This window comes from Meles meles, chromosome 15, assembly GCF_922984935.1.
Source record: "Meles meles chromosome 15, mMelMel3.1 paternal haplotype, whole genome shotgun sequence".
In the NCBI taxonomy this organism is placed as follows: Eukaryota; Metazoa; Chordata; class Mammalia; order Carnivora; family Mustelidae; genus Meles; species Meles meles.
This window is the reverse complement of record NC_060080.1, coordinates 66,988,649-67,006,134: the sequence shown is the minus strand read 5'-3', so window position 1 is coordinate 67,006,134 and position 17,486 is coordinate 66,988,649. Positions and strand designations below refer to the sequence as shown.

General features: G+C 33.2%; 1 protein-coding gene across 5 annotated transcripts in view; it reads right to left on the bottom strand.

Annotated features, from left to right (window-relative positions):
* Positions 1-17,486, bottom strand: part of CCDC88A (coiled-coil domain containing 88A) — a 125,926-nt gene that overhangs the window by 45,118 nt on the left and 63,322 nt on the right. For all 5 annotated transcript variants that reach the window (XM_045978988.1, XM_045978989.1, XM_045978990.1 and 2 more), the window contains exons 8-14: positions 16,325-16,497; positions 13,031-13,112; positions 10,597-10,755; positions 8,816-8,962; positions 7,549-7,693; positions 4,248-4,432; positions 198-335 (exon numbers count right to left, since the gene is read on the bottom strand). In XM_045978988.1, coding sequence (XP_045834944.1) covers positions 198-335; positions 4,248-4,432; positions 7,549-7,693; positions 8,816-8,962; positions 10,597-10,755; positions 13,031-13,112; positions 16,325-16,497 — 1,029 coding nt within the window. The remainder of the gene's footprint in view (positions 1-197; positions 336-4,247; positions 4,433-7,548; positions 7,694-8,815; positions 8,963-10,596; positions 10,756-13,030; positions 13,113-16,324; positions 16,498-17,486) is intronic.

The following is a 17,486-nucleotide window of genomic DNA, read 5'->3' as shown; positions in this document are numbered from 1 at the left end:
TTTAAAAAATTCTAAGCTTTCCCTTCAACTTTCCTAAAACACACAGGATAGAAAATGAAAACCACAGTTACTCTAAAATTTAAGCAATTCTAAAATATTTGCCTTTCATGTTATATAAACATTTTGTTTGCCTAAACTTTAAAATAACTTTTGTTAACACAGTTCAAAGTATATTGCTTAATAGGAAATTTATGAACCTGTCTCTCTGAATTTTCTCTAAGTGTTTCAATTGTTTTCTCCAGCTGAGCTTTCTCCTTCATTAGATCCTTGCTTAAATTCTGACAATTCTGAAGACTTTGCTTTTCTTGAATAATCTCATTTTCAAGAATTTCAACCTAGAGAAAATTAAATAAAAAAAAGTATCATTAAATATTTTACAACAGTGTAAACATGTAAAAACAAAAGATAATTTTCAAAAAAAAAAACCCAAAAGACAATTTTCAAGTAAAAAATTAAATACAGTTTTAACACTCAAATGGTGACATTTAAGTACTGAGTAGAGAAATTCAAGTAATATTTCATGCTTTTAGCAGCTGTATAAAATATGCAGACATGACTATCTTTCATAACCTGTACATCTTTGAAGGGTACACTGCTACTTCTAGAAACAAAGATAAATCTAAGTGAATATATGATAATTATGTGCTATATGAAGACTGTAAAAATCTTACTGAAAGACTCTTTTGGCTTGAGGAGATTTATAAAGTAAAACTTTACAGTCAAGTAATTTTACTGAAGAAGGAAGAAGAGAATATAAAAGCGTGAGTGAAAGATAAGAAATAGTGATTTAAGTTTAATGAGGAAACAGACAGAGATTAGGTTTAAAATAAAAAGGAAAGAGGGAGAAAAAAGGAGGACAATACTAGAGAAAAAAGTGCTGAAATTAACTCCAGCATATGTTTATAGTCTAGGTTTAAATTTATTTTCAATTACACATTTTAAAGATATGATCAGGTATGTGGCTAAAATAAAGATAAAATAGGGGCGCCTGGGTGGCTCAGTGGATTAAGCCGCTGCCTTCGGCTCAGGTCATGATCTCAGGGTCCTGGGATAGAGCCCCACATCGGGCTCTCTGCTCCGCAGGGAGCCTGCTTCCTCCTCTCTCTCTGCCTGCCTCTCTGCCTACTTGTGATCTCTCTCTCTCTGTCAAATAAATAAATAAAATCTTTAAAAAAAAAAAAAAAGATAAAATAACAAAATCCCAGTTTAAATTACATCAACTTGATTTTACTATTATTATACAACATATTCAAACCAGGTAATAAAAGAAAATAAAGATTTAGCTATATAAAATATTCCACTTCAAGTTTAAATATTAAATCCTTATGTCAATAATTAAGAAGTTTAAGAATTTGAATAGTTTTACATAAAGCAAGTTGAATTTCCCTATTTTATTATCAATGGAAGATAGCCATAAATAGAAGACTCCTTCCAGTAATATGTCAAAGGCATAAAGTGACAAATCTTATCCAGTTACTCAATTCAACATAAATATGTTCAGGAAGGTTTTAGTTATTAATTGAATCCAATTCTCCCATTAAAGACTGAAATATATGGGTAACAGTTATTTAATTAAACTCATTTTTTGTCTTACATCTATGGAATTCAGGTAAAATAGTCAGTTTACCAAAGATACCTTTCATACAATGGATTTATTAAAAAATTGTTAGAATCAATAAAAATTTGTTAGAATTCAAGGCTAACTTTAAAATCAAATTATAATTTCCAGACCCAATTATAATGATAACCAAAATAAAACTGTTCAAAGTTCTAAATAGCCACTCCTACTTTTATATTATATTGATTGTCAAATGCTTATTAAGATCATTTGGTTAATAGATTAAAGATGATGCAAAAATGTTTTAAAAGAGCAAAAATCTGGCAAGATAATCAAGGGGACAAATAAATGCAAAATGCAAAATAATACACATTATCTAAGGCAGTGGTTCTCAATGCATGGTTCCAAAAAACTAGGCAGATCATCACTCAGGAATTTCTTAGAAATGAGAATTCTTCACCCCTACCCTAGCCCAGGCCTACCAAATCAGAAACTCTGGGCATGGGGCTCAGCAATCTGTTTTAACAAGTCCTGAAGGTGACTCTGATGCATACTATAGTTCAAAAATCACTGGTCTAAAGGTGAGGGAGATTTTCATAAATGAGTCTAGAAACCCAGAATCTATAAAGAAGAAACTGGACAGGGCTGACTAGATACAGAAATAAAAAGCAATACATAAACACATGTATAAGAATATTTATTACAGTATTGTTCACTGTGACCAAAACCTAAAAGCAAAAGTGAAAGCACGTACTGGGGAGCAGATGTGATGGGAGATATTCATGATAAAAATATCACGTATGTTGTCATGATACAATTCTATTCATCTATAATGTATGTATATGTGCATGGAGAAAGACAGTCAAAAATAAATTACTTGGTCTGTTGCACAACCGGAATATTTCTGTTGAACCAAAACCTAGTGAAAATTCAGGTTTCATGGTGCTAAATTGAGGCTCTTAAATACCATTTCCCACTAAAAGAAAAAGGGCTTTCTGGAGAAATGGCTATCTCCAGATCTGGGGCAGGAAATGTTTAAAAAGTTTTATTATGGCAAAAGCACAGAGGTTTACAATGGGTGCTAAGGTTGTGTCACAGGAATTCAGAAAGTAGCTTAGAGACATAGGATGTAAGAAAAACAAAGACAGTAGATTGAAACACTTCAAATATTTTTGAATCCCTGAGTTCATAAAGACACTAATTAAAACAAAAAATTCACTCATTAATTATCTCAGGATATGAGAAAATCAATTCATTACCAGGAAACTGGTAAATAAACAGAAAGAATCAAACATTCATCCTGCTTTTCCCATGAGGGTTCCTCATCAGGATTTTGCAACTTCTATTGAATTAAAGGATCAAAGCAAACCTTTTCCATGACAACTAACAGGACAAAAAGAAAGACAACTAGATATGTACCTCCTGACTGAAACAGACTCCTTATGAATATTCTTACTAAAGCCTCAATTTGAACCTGATTAAGCCTACAGATAAAAAAAGAGCTATTGGGAACAAAAGAACTTGTGAGGTGACAAAAAGGATGCGGTGAATCTTGCCATTTGCAATGACGTGGATGGAACTAGAGGGTATTATGCTGAGTGAAATAAGTCAATCAGAGAGAGACAATTGTCATGATCTCCCTGATACGAGGAATTTGAGAGGCAGAGTGGGGGGCTTAGGGGGTAGGGAAGGAAAAAATGAAACAAGATGGGATCGTGAGGGAGACAAACCATAAGAGACTCTTAATCTCACAAAATAAACTGAGGGTTGCGGGGAGGGGTGGTAGGGAGAGGGTGACTAGGTTATGGACACTGGGGAGGGTATGTGCTATGGTGAGTGCTATGAAGTGTGTAAGCCTGATGATTCATAGACCTGTACCCCTGGGGCAAATATTATATGTTAGTTTTAATAAAATTTTTTTTAAAAAAAGGATGCAGTGAGTAAAATCTAGATTGTGGTAAACTAGATTAAACCACCTGATTTCTTTAACAGAAAAATACTAGGTATACAGAGAAACCTTACACTAAAAAAGACAACAGACATCAGTTGATTGAGTGTATAGATCTTATTCTAATTCAGATTTGAACAACAGGCAAAAAAAAAATGCCAATAGAGTTGGAGAAACTGAAATGCTAACCAAACTCTATTAAAACTTTTTTTAAAGATTTTGTTTGACAGAGAGAGACATAGCAATAGAGGGAACACAAGCAGGGGGAATGGGAGAGGGAGCAGGCTTCCCGCTGAGCAGGTAGCCTGATGCTGGGCTCAATCCCAGGACCCTGGGATCATGACCCGAGTTGAAGGCAGACTCTTAACAACTGAGCCACCCAGGTGCCCCTCTATTAAATTTTTAAGTGTGATAATGTCACTGTTCTTGTTTTCTTTAAAAAATTCTTACTTTTAAGAGATATATAATGAGATACTTATTGGTAAAATGATACCATGTTGAGGATTTACTGCAAAATCATCTAGTGGCTGTGGGGAGAGAAAGAAGGGTAGAAATAAGACTGGTTATAAGTTAATAATTGTTGAAGCTGAATGAATATAGAAGTTCATTTGTGCTTGAAAATGTCAATAAGTTAAAATAATGAGAGTACATTAAAAACTGGAAAATAAACATTCAACCACAGGGCTATTTATACTTTTACATATATTCTTTAACTTACATTAAACATTAGTTTTTATTTACCTTTTTACTTAGTCTTTGATTTTCTTTTTCAATTTTCAGGATTTTGGAAGTGTTGCCCTCTGCAGAATCCATAGTACTCCGAAGTTCTTCTACGGTTTTTGTAAGACTCTGGTTTTCCATCTCCAATTTCAATAACCTGCTTGATGTTAACTCATTCACCTCATGGCCCAAGGATTTTTGTGGTGCTATAATAATGAAGAATACTGACACTAGTGAAAGTATATTTACTCATTATTATTTAAAATAATGAGTGTAAAAGTACTACATCAGCTGGTCCTTAATTTTATAAAAAATTTATAGTTACACAAGATAGACAAATGGGAAAAAAAACAGATAAAAGATGGGTAAATCTTGAATTTTTAATGCATCCATAAACATTCTAGAGGAAAAAAAATATAAAATTTAGACTGAACAGACTACAGAGTTTCAGTTCTAGTTTCATGAGAAATTTGGCAATGTTCAAGCCACTTTAACTTCAGTGAATCTCAGGTTACTTCTACAAAATATAGTTAATGCTCTGTGTATCTCACAGAGCTATCGTGTGATTCATATAGGTATAAAGCATATCCTATGCCATATCTTCAAAAATTAAAGGAAGACAGTCTAAGGGGGAAAAAAGTCCCTATTTCCTAATCCTGACTCTAAGAAGGGAAAGACAGTATACACTGATCACACTGGAAAAGTCTTTCTCTAAATAAAGAATTGTTACTAAACTTGAGTATAAAGAGCAACATGTATACCATTTTGTCAAAAAATTATATTTCTAAGTAGATTTTGGCATAATTACATTTTTTAAAGTAAGAAAAGTCAGTTTCTAGTTCTATATATAATGCAAACCAAAAATAATTATTTTTAATAACCCTAAAGCAGGTTAATTAAATATCTTGATGATATAAAAATTAGGATTTAAAGTGAAATATGATACCTAGATTCATTTTGAAATCTTAGATTTCAGGAAGAGAAATGGAGAAGTATGGGAAGGTACTCTAGGTCTATCTATCTTTGTGTACGTTTGAAATTCTCCATCATTAAAGAGAGAAACACACAAACATACACACACATACACAAAACAACATATTCCCCAACAAGTATACATTCTTTTCAAAATTAGGTATGGTAAAATGTCCCCCAGACTGTAAGTAAAGAAAGCCTCAATTCTTATTTTTAGTTTTTATTCTAGTTAGCATATTATTCTTTTTTTTTTTTTTTTAAAGATACACTTATATATTTGACAGAGAGAGTGAGAGACAGAACACAAGCAGTGGGAGCAGCAGGCAGGCAGACAGAAGGAGAGGGAGAAGCAGGCTCCCCTCTGAGCAAGGAGCCTGATGTGGGATTCGATCCCAGGACCCTGGGATCATGACCTGAGCCAAAGGCAGCTGCTTAACTGACTGAGCCACCCAGGTGCCCCAGCATATTATTCTTTAATTAAAAGTGGTACAACTGATAGTCACTGACTTTTAAAATTCCATTAGTTGTCTAAGTCTTACAATAAAACTTTACTTCATGATCGGTAGAAATGCATTTCAATTAAACAAGATTAGACTACAATACTCAATATACCTTAGTAATACTTTCAATAACATGTGTTTCAAAGATGCTTCGGGTCAGACTATAAAGAATTAAAAAGTATGCTTACAACACAATTTTAAAAAGTAATCTCTATGTGCAACATGGGGTTTGAACCGAAGAACCCGAGAGCTGCATGTTCTACTGACTGAGCTAGCCAGGTACCCCCTCATAACATATTTTTAACAACTTAGGAGGCTTCCTATATTAAAATCTCTGGTGAAAAAAAAAGAACCTGCATTGTATATACACATTGATCTCATGAGGTCTAAAATGTCTATTTGTGTGTAGAAACACATTGGAAGCAAATTTTTTGAAATGTCAAAAATGACTGCAGAATTTATTAGTGATTTTCATTTCTTCCTTTATATTTTTCCACATTTTACAAATTTTCTAAAAAGCAATTCCCTTGAATAGTTAAACAACAATACACCACACTGAAACAAGTATTCAGGGCTATGATCCTAATATGAATTGCAAGACAACTGTGATGATGATGATGACAAAAATAATAACAATAAACATTCAAATGCCTACCATTTACCAGTACTCTACTAATGGCTTCATAAGTAGTAATGAATTCAATTCTGCAATATCCCTACAAGGCACAAACTATTATTGTTCCCACATAACAGATGAAGAAACTCTTAATTGTCTAACTTTTTAACTAGTAGTAGAAAACATTTAAGTCTGAATTATTTTCTTTATAACTCAATTCACCAAAAAAATACAGTAAAAAGGTTCCACGAGTACTTTAAGTAACACATCTTAGCAAGTTCACTGGCTCAATATCATCACTTACTGTGTAATCAATTTACATGGGATCCCAGAATTTGGAAGCAGGTTTTCATGTGTAAAATTAGGAAAAACCTAATGGTAGTAAATAGGATGAACCATCTGTAGAAGTAATTACCCTGTAAGCATCAGACTATAAGCTCTCTCAGACCTATGTCTACCTTACCACCATAACCTCAGGGCCTGGTATAATATCTTATACATGATAGATGCTTAATATCTGGAAGGAAGGAAAGCAGGTGAAATAATCTAACACTGGGTAACTGAGGAATTACAGCATTAATCTAATTCAAATAAATGTGGCATGGGCATAATTTCAATAAAGTAAATCAGTATTAGCATACTCAAAGCTATAACTCAAACAAGGAAAAAAGCCAAAAGTTATAAATTTATCTGGGTTCCTTTCATTATCTCTAGGGTAAAATTGAGCTGGACTGGTTGGTAAGTATAGTGTTAAAATGGAATACATATATTGATGAAAGCAGCCCCTAAGATTCTTAACTTGCTTTACACTGGCTACATACTCACCTAAGAATCTTCCCACTGTGTTTTGACTTCCTATTTAAGTTTGTCTATAGTTAAAGGACAGGTTGACCAGCTAATATGACTTTTCTGTTCTATTGAGTAGATGGCTTTCTTTCCTAAAATAAATTAATAAACTGGTATCCCAGCTTCCTGTGATACTAATACGAAACAGTGCCTAAATGATCAAATCTGTTACTGCGCTCATAAAATTGAGTTCTAAGATGTGCAAAGATAAGGACCAGACCCAAGAACATGGATCTGTGAAATTGTACTTATTAGGGAGACATCTGGCCTCCTAGATATGTCCAGCAAGGGAAAATAAAGAAATGTAAAAAAACACCAAAAAATGTAAGCATAACTACAACTTCACGTATTCATTTATCCATTTAAATTAAAAAAAAATTGGGAATACCTTCAGAAAGCTCACTAGTTCTGGATATTTGTTCCAACTCCCAGCCAAGATGTAATGATTCATCCATACTTTGCTTCTGTGCCATTTCCAAGGTCATATTTTCTTCCATTAATTCTTCAATCTTTTTTCTATCCATATCACGTTCCTTTTTTGTCAGGGAGTAGGAAAAGAAATGAAAGCTCACCAACAGTGCAATTTCAAGCTAAATACTCTATTACTTAAAACTTTTATCAGAAACTAAATAATATGAGGACAAAATTTAAGTTCCTTAAAATTTTCAGTTTGAAGATGATAATCAGTTATAATTATTCATACTGATCATTATAATGATCAGCTGTCTGATTTTTTAAAATCTTTTTTTAACCTTTTTAAAAAAATTTTATTTTTAAGTAATCTCTATATCCAACATGGGGTTCAACTCACAACCCCAAGATCAAGAGTCACTGACTGAGCCTGCCAGGGACCCCCGTCTGATATCCTTTTAAAGTGATCCTTGGGAACACTGAAAACTATTCTTCACATATTTCATTATATATAGCAAATGATTTCTGACTCAATATTAAATTTCAGCAAATAGTTTTTTTTAATTTTTAAAAAAGATTTTATTTATTTATATTAGAGACAGAAGAAAAGACAGAAGAAGAAGGAGCAGGAAGAGGGCCAGAGGGCGAGGGAGATGGAGAAGGAGACTCTCTGCTAAGTAAGGAGCCTCATGTGGGACTCAATCCCAGGACCTGGGGAACAAACATGGCCTTAACCAAATGAACCACCTAGGCACCACCCCTAGCAAACAGTTTTATTTCTATATTTTTATTAATTTTCTTAAAATTTTATTTGTCAGGAGAGAGAGAGAGAAAACAAGACCAAGCAGGGGGAGTAGCAGGCAGAGGGAGAAGCAGGCTCCCAGCCAACCAAGGAGCCCTATCCCAGGACCCTGGGATCATGACCTGAGCTGAAACCAGATGCTTAACCAACTGAGTCACCCAGGCATCCCTATTTCTATATTTTAAAGGCATATTTACACAATTGCTTATTAGGTTTTTTTTCAAAGCAGAAGACAAAATTAATAACTAACACCACTCTATAACAAAAGCAGAAATTTGTACCACTTCTGTTTTTATAAAGAATTGGAAGCATCTAATTTATTTAGCCATCTCTTCTCTGTTAAGGCCACAGGAACTAGTCATTATTGTCATTATGGGGAAATCAGATGAATCTGACAGATTTCCTGAGAAACTGTGCAACTGTTCAATCTTACATTACTTACCATCTCCATATCATGCAGTTTAGCCTTTAGTTGTAAATTCTCTTTTTCTAATTCATGTAATTTATCAGAACGAGCTCTAGTTCCTTCTAATTGATCTTCCAACATGGTTTTTGTTTCTAATAAAACTTGATTGTCTTCTTTTAATTCCTATAAAAATATCAAATAGGCTTTATCAGAAATATGCTTACATCTGTTAATTTTTCAAAGCTCTGAAACAAAAAAATCTTTCTTGTAAAATAAGACATTAAGCTGTCTTTATCAAAAGTTCTTTATGCAAATTGGGAGATGGAGAGGAGAAGGAAGTTGAGGGAAATTGGAAGGGGAGGCGAACCATAAGAGACTATGGACTCTGAAAAACAATCTGAGGGTTTTGAAGGGGCAGGGGTGGGAGGTTGGGGGAACCAGGTGGTGGGTAATAGGGAGGGCACGTATTGCATGGAGCACTGGGTGTTGTGCAAAAACAATGAATACTGTTTTGCTGAAAAAATAATTAATTTAAAAAAAAAGTTCTTTATGCAAGAGTAAAAGCTACTGAATAAGAGATGCAGTTGATGTTTTCCTGGTTTCATTTTTTTCCCTCAGAATTTAACCTATATTATGCAAACATGATACTCATACTTACGCGAGGATGAGTAACACTGCTATAATTTTACATAAAATTATCAGGGTATACTTAAATTTCTTAGTCACAAGGATAAGGAACTAAGTATAAGTAGTTTTTCTCATATTTAACACACAAATCTCCATAGAATCAGAGCTAATTTTTTTTTTTTTTGGCTGAAATAGATTTAAAGAGTTCTCTCTACTTAAACTATAACTTGAACCTGAAACATTGGGTTTTTGAGTAAAATACCAATATTTGAGCTAAGACTCACACAGGTCATAAACTAAGGCTCCTATCAATAAACATTTTAGATCAGCATCTTGAGAAAATGCTTAAAATCCATACATATGTTTTGAAGACATGTGCTCACAAATCTGTCTTCCTAAACTACACTTTTGTGGTTTATAAACTAAAGTCGAAAGAAAGTATATTAAAATAGTGGCATTTATAAGGATCTCTTAACAGTGCCATGCATATACATAAGCACCTTGTCTTTGGTATCTACTCAGTCTATTTTCTGGTAACTTTTAGGCTAACAAAGAAAGGAATACTTTCTCTTATAATGTTTTCACTTCCTCATTTTGCATACTCCTTCCTTCTTATCACTATACTAAAACTGATAAAACTCATCTCTGTTTGTGGAAATGAAAAAAATTAACTACAGAACGTAGAAGCAAGGATCACCAAATTCTTGAGGTCAGACTGAACTTCTTCTAACACTGAACTGCAACCATTAAGTAAGAAAAGCTGTCTTCTCCAAATACACACACAGACACACACTAGAAGGGGAGAGAGAGAGAGAGAGAGTGCCTTCTTAATCCTAGTTTAGTATTCTGAGTTGACCAATAATCAGAAACAAGGTTTGCTTTCACTTCTAGAAACAAGTTTGAAATCAGTAGAAGTATATATTTTGACAATGAGGGAAGGACTTAAGTCTTCCTTACCTATAAAGCTAAATAAAAGAATAAAAGCACTCCAAACAGTTCAATAAAATTAATAATGTCCAGAGATCCCTTTTTACAAGTATAGGCAATATGCTGATCTATCATAAAATAAGAACCTAAAGTATTTATAATTTGTTCAACATTTCGAAAGTTCCTTAAGTTTATTATGTGCATTTTTAAAAACCTAACTTTTAAACAAAATAATTGTGAATAGCTTAAATTATGCAACATACCTCGACTCTTGCCTTATAAAATTCAATATCATGTAGTCTTTCTTTATATCTGCTGACTTCACTTTCGAGTTTATCCACTCTGATTGCTTTTTCTCGAAGTGCATCTAATTCATCTCGGTACATTCTAGCAGAACGAGCATCCGAAAGCAAATTCATGTTCTAAAAAATATAAACAAATGTTAGTATTTTCAATATAATTTTCTATTTTAATCTCTGGTTGTACAACTCAATGAATTTTCTAAAAAAAAAAAAAACAATTACCCAATGAATTGTATCCTTTACAAGTGTGAATTTCACAGTACATAAACTATACCTCAGTTAAGCTGTTTTTTAAGATGGAGAGATATAAGGAAGTTACTGATGATGGCCAGTACTGACAACTGCTACACCTCGGCCAGGGTGGAACTGCCATCCTGGGCAACTTTGCCAAGGTAACTTCTGAGGCCATTTCCAAACCTATAGCTATCTCACTCCTGACCTCTGGGAAGAGATTGTGTTCACCAAGTCTCCCTTATCAGGAATTCACTGACCATTCTATTCTGTAAAGACCCACAACAGAGTCTCCAAGCAGAGAACCCAGGCTCTAGCTGTGTGGCTACCACATATGAAAAACATTAAGTGGATAAAAACCTGTTAAAAAAAATTAAAAAAATAAAATGAGATATATGAAGCCTTTTAAAAAAACAAGAATAGATAAAGTTGTTGCATTCCAAAAAAAAAAAAAAGAATAGAAATTATTTTAAAATATATTTATATGCAAATACAAACATGCTTACATACAAATTTTTAAATAATGATAACTACTTAGGAATGTAAAAACTACTCAGCATATTTTAAAATAAGTTAACCTTTGGTTAACATAACCATTTGGAATTAAAGATGTAAAAGTTAACTTTAAAATACAGGATAGTGAAAACACAGACGAGGCAATCTGTATCACTAAAGTTGATCATTAGTTACTTTAGAGAAATTATGTTTCTATCCAAACGTGCTGTAACAAAAATCCTACTGGGTTTTTCTAAACTCCCAAGTGAATATTAGTTGCATGTGATTAGTGTTTAATAACATTTTAGACAGATATCAAAAATTCAATCTTTAAAAGCTCTCTCATAATCCTTTAGAACAAGTTATCAAAGCATGACCCAGGGACATCTGTGGGTCCCTGAATCCCTTTCAAGGAGTTCATGAGGTCAAAAACATTTTCATAATAATGCTAAAACATTTTTTTTCATTCTCATTTCTCAGGAGGGCACAATGGAGTTTTCTAGAGGCTACATGGCATATGATATCTTAACAGACTGAATGCAGAAACAGATATGAGAATTTAGTAGTCTTTAATTAAGAGAGGCATTAAAGACATTTGCAAAATGATTTTAAAAAAAGAGAGACTTGCAAAAATGCGGAAGAGTAGCATTATTCTAATTTGTTTTTGGAAAATAATGGTTATAAGCGTACCATTTTTATGTTAACATGGAATAGGTTGAATATTATTTTTAAATAAATATTTTCTTAAATTCTAAGTTTTAATTTCAAGTACAGAAAATACCAGTAGATATCAACCTCATTAATTTTTAATAGTAGAAAAGAGCCTTGAGACAAAAAGGATTGAAACTACTGTTTTACAGGGAGCACATATACAAAAAACCATGCTTCCAAGGAAGAGAATAGCAGTCACAGCATATCTAGAAATGAAGATTATGATTCCCAGTCTCATTCACCTGAAAAGGTCCTAGTTTAGGATTCTGCAAGTATTCCCTGAATTTAAAATAGCAAGTTAGGGAAAATAAGAAGAAATAATTGTCTAGCCTTACCACAATCCTTACCATTTATGGGTAAAAGAAGACTTCATGCCTACCTCCAAATAAAAATGAAACATTATAAACATTAAAAGAAGTGAATTCTTAAACAGTCTTGGTTCAAGATTAAAAAAAAAAAACACAAAATTTTAATAAAATAAAAGTAACTCTTAATAGGCAAAAAGTCTTGATCTTACTTAAAAGAGTAAAAAATTAAAAAGCATTCTGTCATCTGTAAGTTAACATAGAGCACTCTCAGAGGCTAGAGACTTAGGGAGATACACATTAAGCACCACACTTCACAGTAGAGGTGTTCCAGTTTCCCAGCCATGGAAGCCAAATATATAAAAAGAGAAACTTGCAAGTACCCCAATCCTAAGAGATTCCTTTGAATTCTAGGAAATTCAAAGAAAAGTATGAATTCTAGTAAAGTATGAATAGCACTGATACAGAAAATGTAAAGTCCAAAGACTTTGATTTCCTGGGCTCTGGCATTTTTGAACAGAAAAACACTGAAAAAGTAATTTTTAAGCCTCAGTAACATCATAAAACATTAAGGCAGAGGTTATAGATTTCAAGGAGAAAAATAATTTCCAATTACTTACTGGTCCCATATAATAAAAGTTTCAGGTACAAACCTCTTGTTGGAGCCTTTTTAGTTCTATTTCCATTTGCTCAAGTTCTTGTTTACAGTCCAACAACTGTTCAGTCTTTTCCTCCCTTAAATGAAAAATTTTAAAATAATGTTTATTGTTTTTGAAAACCATGATCATCTGCTTTAATACAAATGTATTATCATTACTGAATATCTAGTTGAAAATCCTATTAGCCATCTGCTAATCCAGGGGGGAAAGACAAAGAAATAGATATTAGGAATGTGTGTGATTACATGACATCAATCAGATTCCTCCTTAAAATTCCCCAAAGGCTAATAACCTCAATGACTGACACCCTTTAACTTCATAAGGTAGTTTCTCTCTCTTCATTTTTCTTGCCATCCCCTATTCTCACTCTCCTTTTTGTCTTTCTCCCTCTCAAAGACAAGTACACTGCAAGAGTTTTTAAGCAAGGCACTAGGATCTGGGTCTGAGTCTTAAAAGATCTCCAATTATTTTCAACATCTACAATGGTCTAAAGGAAAGTATACACAGCTATACAGATACATAAAATATATCCCTATTGGTTTCCTCCCAGTAGTCTATAAACATCTTCTATTTTCTCCTATTCTTTTTCTTCTTCTTACACTCACTACTTTACTTCTCCCATTTTCTAATGCCCTTTCAGAGTCAAGCTGCTCAAACTCAAGTTTCCATTCACTAATTCTACTTTCCCACCTTCTGTTCTTTAATAAAAAAATGGTAAATGTTCATTGTATAAAGCAATCCACTGCTGACATCTCATCATACCTATACTTTTTTTTTGAGAACCATAATTTTTAATGAAGAAATAGTCCCTTTCTGAATTCCACTTTTCACTGTAATGAATAATGTTTTGGTAAATAAACCTCAGTATACATAAAACACTGTATGTTTAGGGGCACTTGCCTGGCTGAGTTGAAAGAGCTTGTGATGCTTGAACTCAGGGTCATCATGAGTTCAAGCCCCATGTTGGATGTACTTTACTTAAAAAAAAACAAAACAAAATGAAAAAACAATACACCCACCCACGCCCCAAAATCTTGTATGTTTCAGGCCAGATTTATAAAAGTACATTACATGTTTAAAGGTTCTTGATATATACCATCAAGTAGCCTCCAGAAAGGTCATTACCAATTTATAATGCAATCAGTGTGGATAAAAGTGCCTATATGAAAAACAGTTTAATAACTGAAAAATTCTGTGTTACTATTCTAATTTGCATTGGTTTGAATACTAAGACAACCTGGAAGAAATGGGTAAATTCCTAGAAATATATAAATTACCAAAACTGAAACAGGAAGAAACAGAAAACTTGAACAGACTGATAACCAGCAAAGAAGTTGAATCAGTAATCCTAAAACTCCCAAAAAAATTAGTCCAGGTCTAAATGGCTTCATAGGCAAATCTACCAAACATTGACAGAAAACGAGTTAATAACCATTCTTCTCAAACTATTCCAAAAAAACAGAAAAGGAAGGAAAACTTCCAAATTCATTCCATGACCAACACTGGGTGTTGATTCTACTCCTGAAACCAATATTATACTTTATATTAACTAACTAGAATTTAAATAAAAATTTGCAAAGAAAAAAAACCACCTTTCAAATTATATTTTTACCCTGCATGTTAATAAACTAAGAACAATTATAATTATATATTATATAATATATATAATGTATATTATAATGTACCACCTATAAGTATGCTATTAGTTAACCTACATGTTCTCATTAAAATTATTTATTTCCATTAGGTATAAGGCAACCTGAACTAATTTTAAACACCATAATTTCCATACTTCATTATTTTGGAAAGATCTGTCCCAACAAAAAGACTTAGAGCAAATGTTAATAAAAGAAATCTGTGAAGAAACACACTTTCAAAGGACAAAAAGATGGTATTTGATGAAATGTTATTGGGAATACTTGCTATATCTGGAATACTAATTTATTCATTAATAATATTCATTTACATTTTTCCAGTCAGCATATGAGAAACCAAATTTTATCAATCTCTCTAAGTTGTTTGGGATTTTAATACACTCTATGGCCAAGTAAATTTCATTTAAAAATCAAATTCTAATATAGTGCAAAATGTTAAATGAATTCACAACCATCATTACAGTTCTAATTGCATGCTTTATCTAAAGACTGGAGAAGATTGTGCTAAATTATACGGCACGAACTAGTGTTCACTGTTTAGGCTATCCATTAACTGCCAGTCAAACTAATAACAGCAATCTCTTCTCTAATTTTCCTGGTGCAGCTGTTTATAGAATATCCTGGGCGTGTTCACTTCAATAGATCCATAATAGTGCAGACATCCACAATGAAAGCTGTATTTTTTTGTTTTCAAATTTTCCTATAGACTGTGTATTTTTTCTACCTTGCATATTCAATCACTTTCTTAAACTAACTGCTTTTAATAATCAGTAAATAAACTTAATTGTTATATTGTGGCTTAAATTTTAAATCTATACTCTGAAGCCCAAATTCCAGGAAAACAAACCAAAAAGAAAAAAATAATAAAAGAAAAAAGCCGTAAACATAAAAAATCCTTTGTTCGTTATAAAGTACAAAATAAAAAATCTCCAGCAGAGACTGGCTCTGTCTTTACATGTGATTCACCAAGGAATGCTCATGTGACATTTACACTGATTTTCTCAAATGATCTTTGAAAGTTAAATAAATATAATTTCATCAGCACTAACCAATCTGACTATTTACCATGTCTAAGTACATGACTCAGGCATTTCAATTACTCAACACAGATGATACACAAAATTATTTTTTATTTTTTTTTATTTTTATATAAATAAAAATTATTATTATTGTTTTTTTTTATAATACTGTATGCCAACAGTTCAGTCTTATATGACATTAATTTTTAAAGAGCTAAACTTGTTGACTGAATCAGTAGTTGCCTTTTTTGGAATCCAGTTTTGATTTGAAATCCAGTTTGGGATTTCAAAGAATATAAAATTTTAAAAAATTAAGGAGACCCCAATTTGTCAAGGAAGAACAGTGTTTTATAAGAGAAAGATCATTGCAATATAAGAAAGGCAGGAAGAACATAAATTCAGAATAAAAGAGAATCTATAAATTGGTAAGATTTAGGATTAGGAAAACTTCACACCAGTCTCCCTAATTTTCTCATTTTGACAAATACTAGTGAAAATTCTGACACAAGCTAGCAGTTGGAACAACTCATCTATATTCCATAAGCTGAAAAAACATTTTTAGGTCACCTTTGTGACCGTGTAAATTCAAGAAGCCTTGAAAATGACCAACTTACAATTCCTGCCTAAGCCTTCTTATCTTTGCCTTAGCATCTGCCAGTTCCACTGACAGATGTTGTCGACTTTCCGTTCGCTTCATGCCTGGAGAACCACAGGGTGACTGTGCAGTTGAAGAGGCATGGGGTAAAAAATGAAGACCATCCCGTTCTTCAGAGAGTTCTATGATAGTCTGGAGAAATACAGAAATAAACACAGAATCACTGTTAGTATTCTATATATCAGAGAACTAAACACATCAACACTATTCACTAAGTCTAAGTACTATCCTATAATATCAAAAACAATTCACTGGGCAAAATATCTTAACTTTGTGATAGCTCTCTTTTTAAAAAATTTCATGCAGGGGCATCTGGGTGGCTCAGTCATTAAGCATCTGCCTTCGGCTCAGGTCATGATCCCAGGATGAGCTCTGCATTGGGCTCCCAGCTCAGTGGGAAGCCTGCTTCTCCCCCTCCCTCTGTGCTCCCCTTGCTTGTGCTCTCGCCCTGTCACATAAATAAAATCTTTTTTTAAAAAAAAGTTTCATGCAACAGTTCATGGATTAGCTATTTACTAGATAACATTAGAGTAAGATTTAATACTTTTTTCCCCTTCCTAATTTTTTAATAAAGGAAATCAATTGTGGTAAAACAACTACACTAGACAGAAACAGTTTAAAAGTCTTAAAGACCTGTTGACATAGGAAAGAAATCAACCCAAGAGGAGTATTTCTACAACTGTGCTGTCCAATATGGTAGCATAAGTGGCTATTTAATTACAAATCTTTTTAAAAGATTTTATTTATTTATTTATTTGTCTCAGAGTGAGAGCACGCCCAAGCAGGGGAAATGCAGGAAGGACAAGCGGACTCCCTGCTGAGCAAGGAGTCCCATGAGGTACTTGACCCCAGCACTCTGGGATCAGGACCTGAGCCAAAGGCAGATGCCTAACCAACAAAGGCACCCCGGTGTCCCCCTAATTACAAATTTAAAAGGTTAAAAAGAGAGTTCCTCACTCGCACTAGCCACATTTTAAGTTTATAACAGCTACCTGTAGCCAGTGGTTCGTTACTGTATTAGAGCGCGCAGAAATATAATCCTGCCACAAATGCAGAATTCTACAACATTGCTCTAGAATTGTAGACAGGGATCGCAGAGGGACCTAAGAGAACCTCAGAGG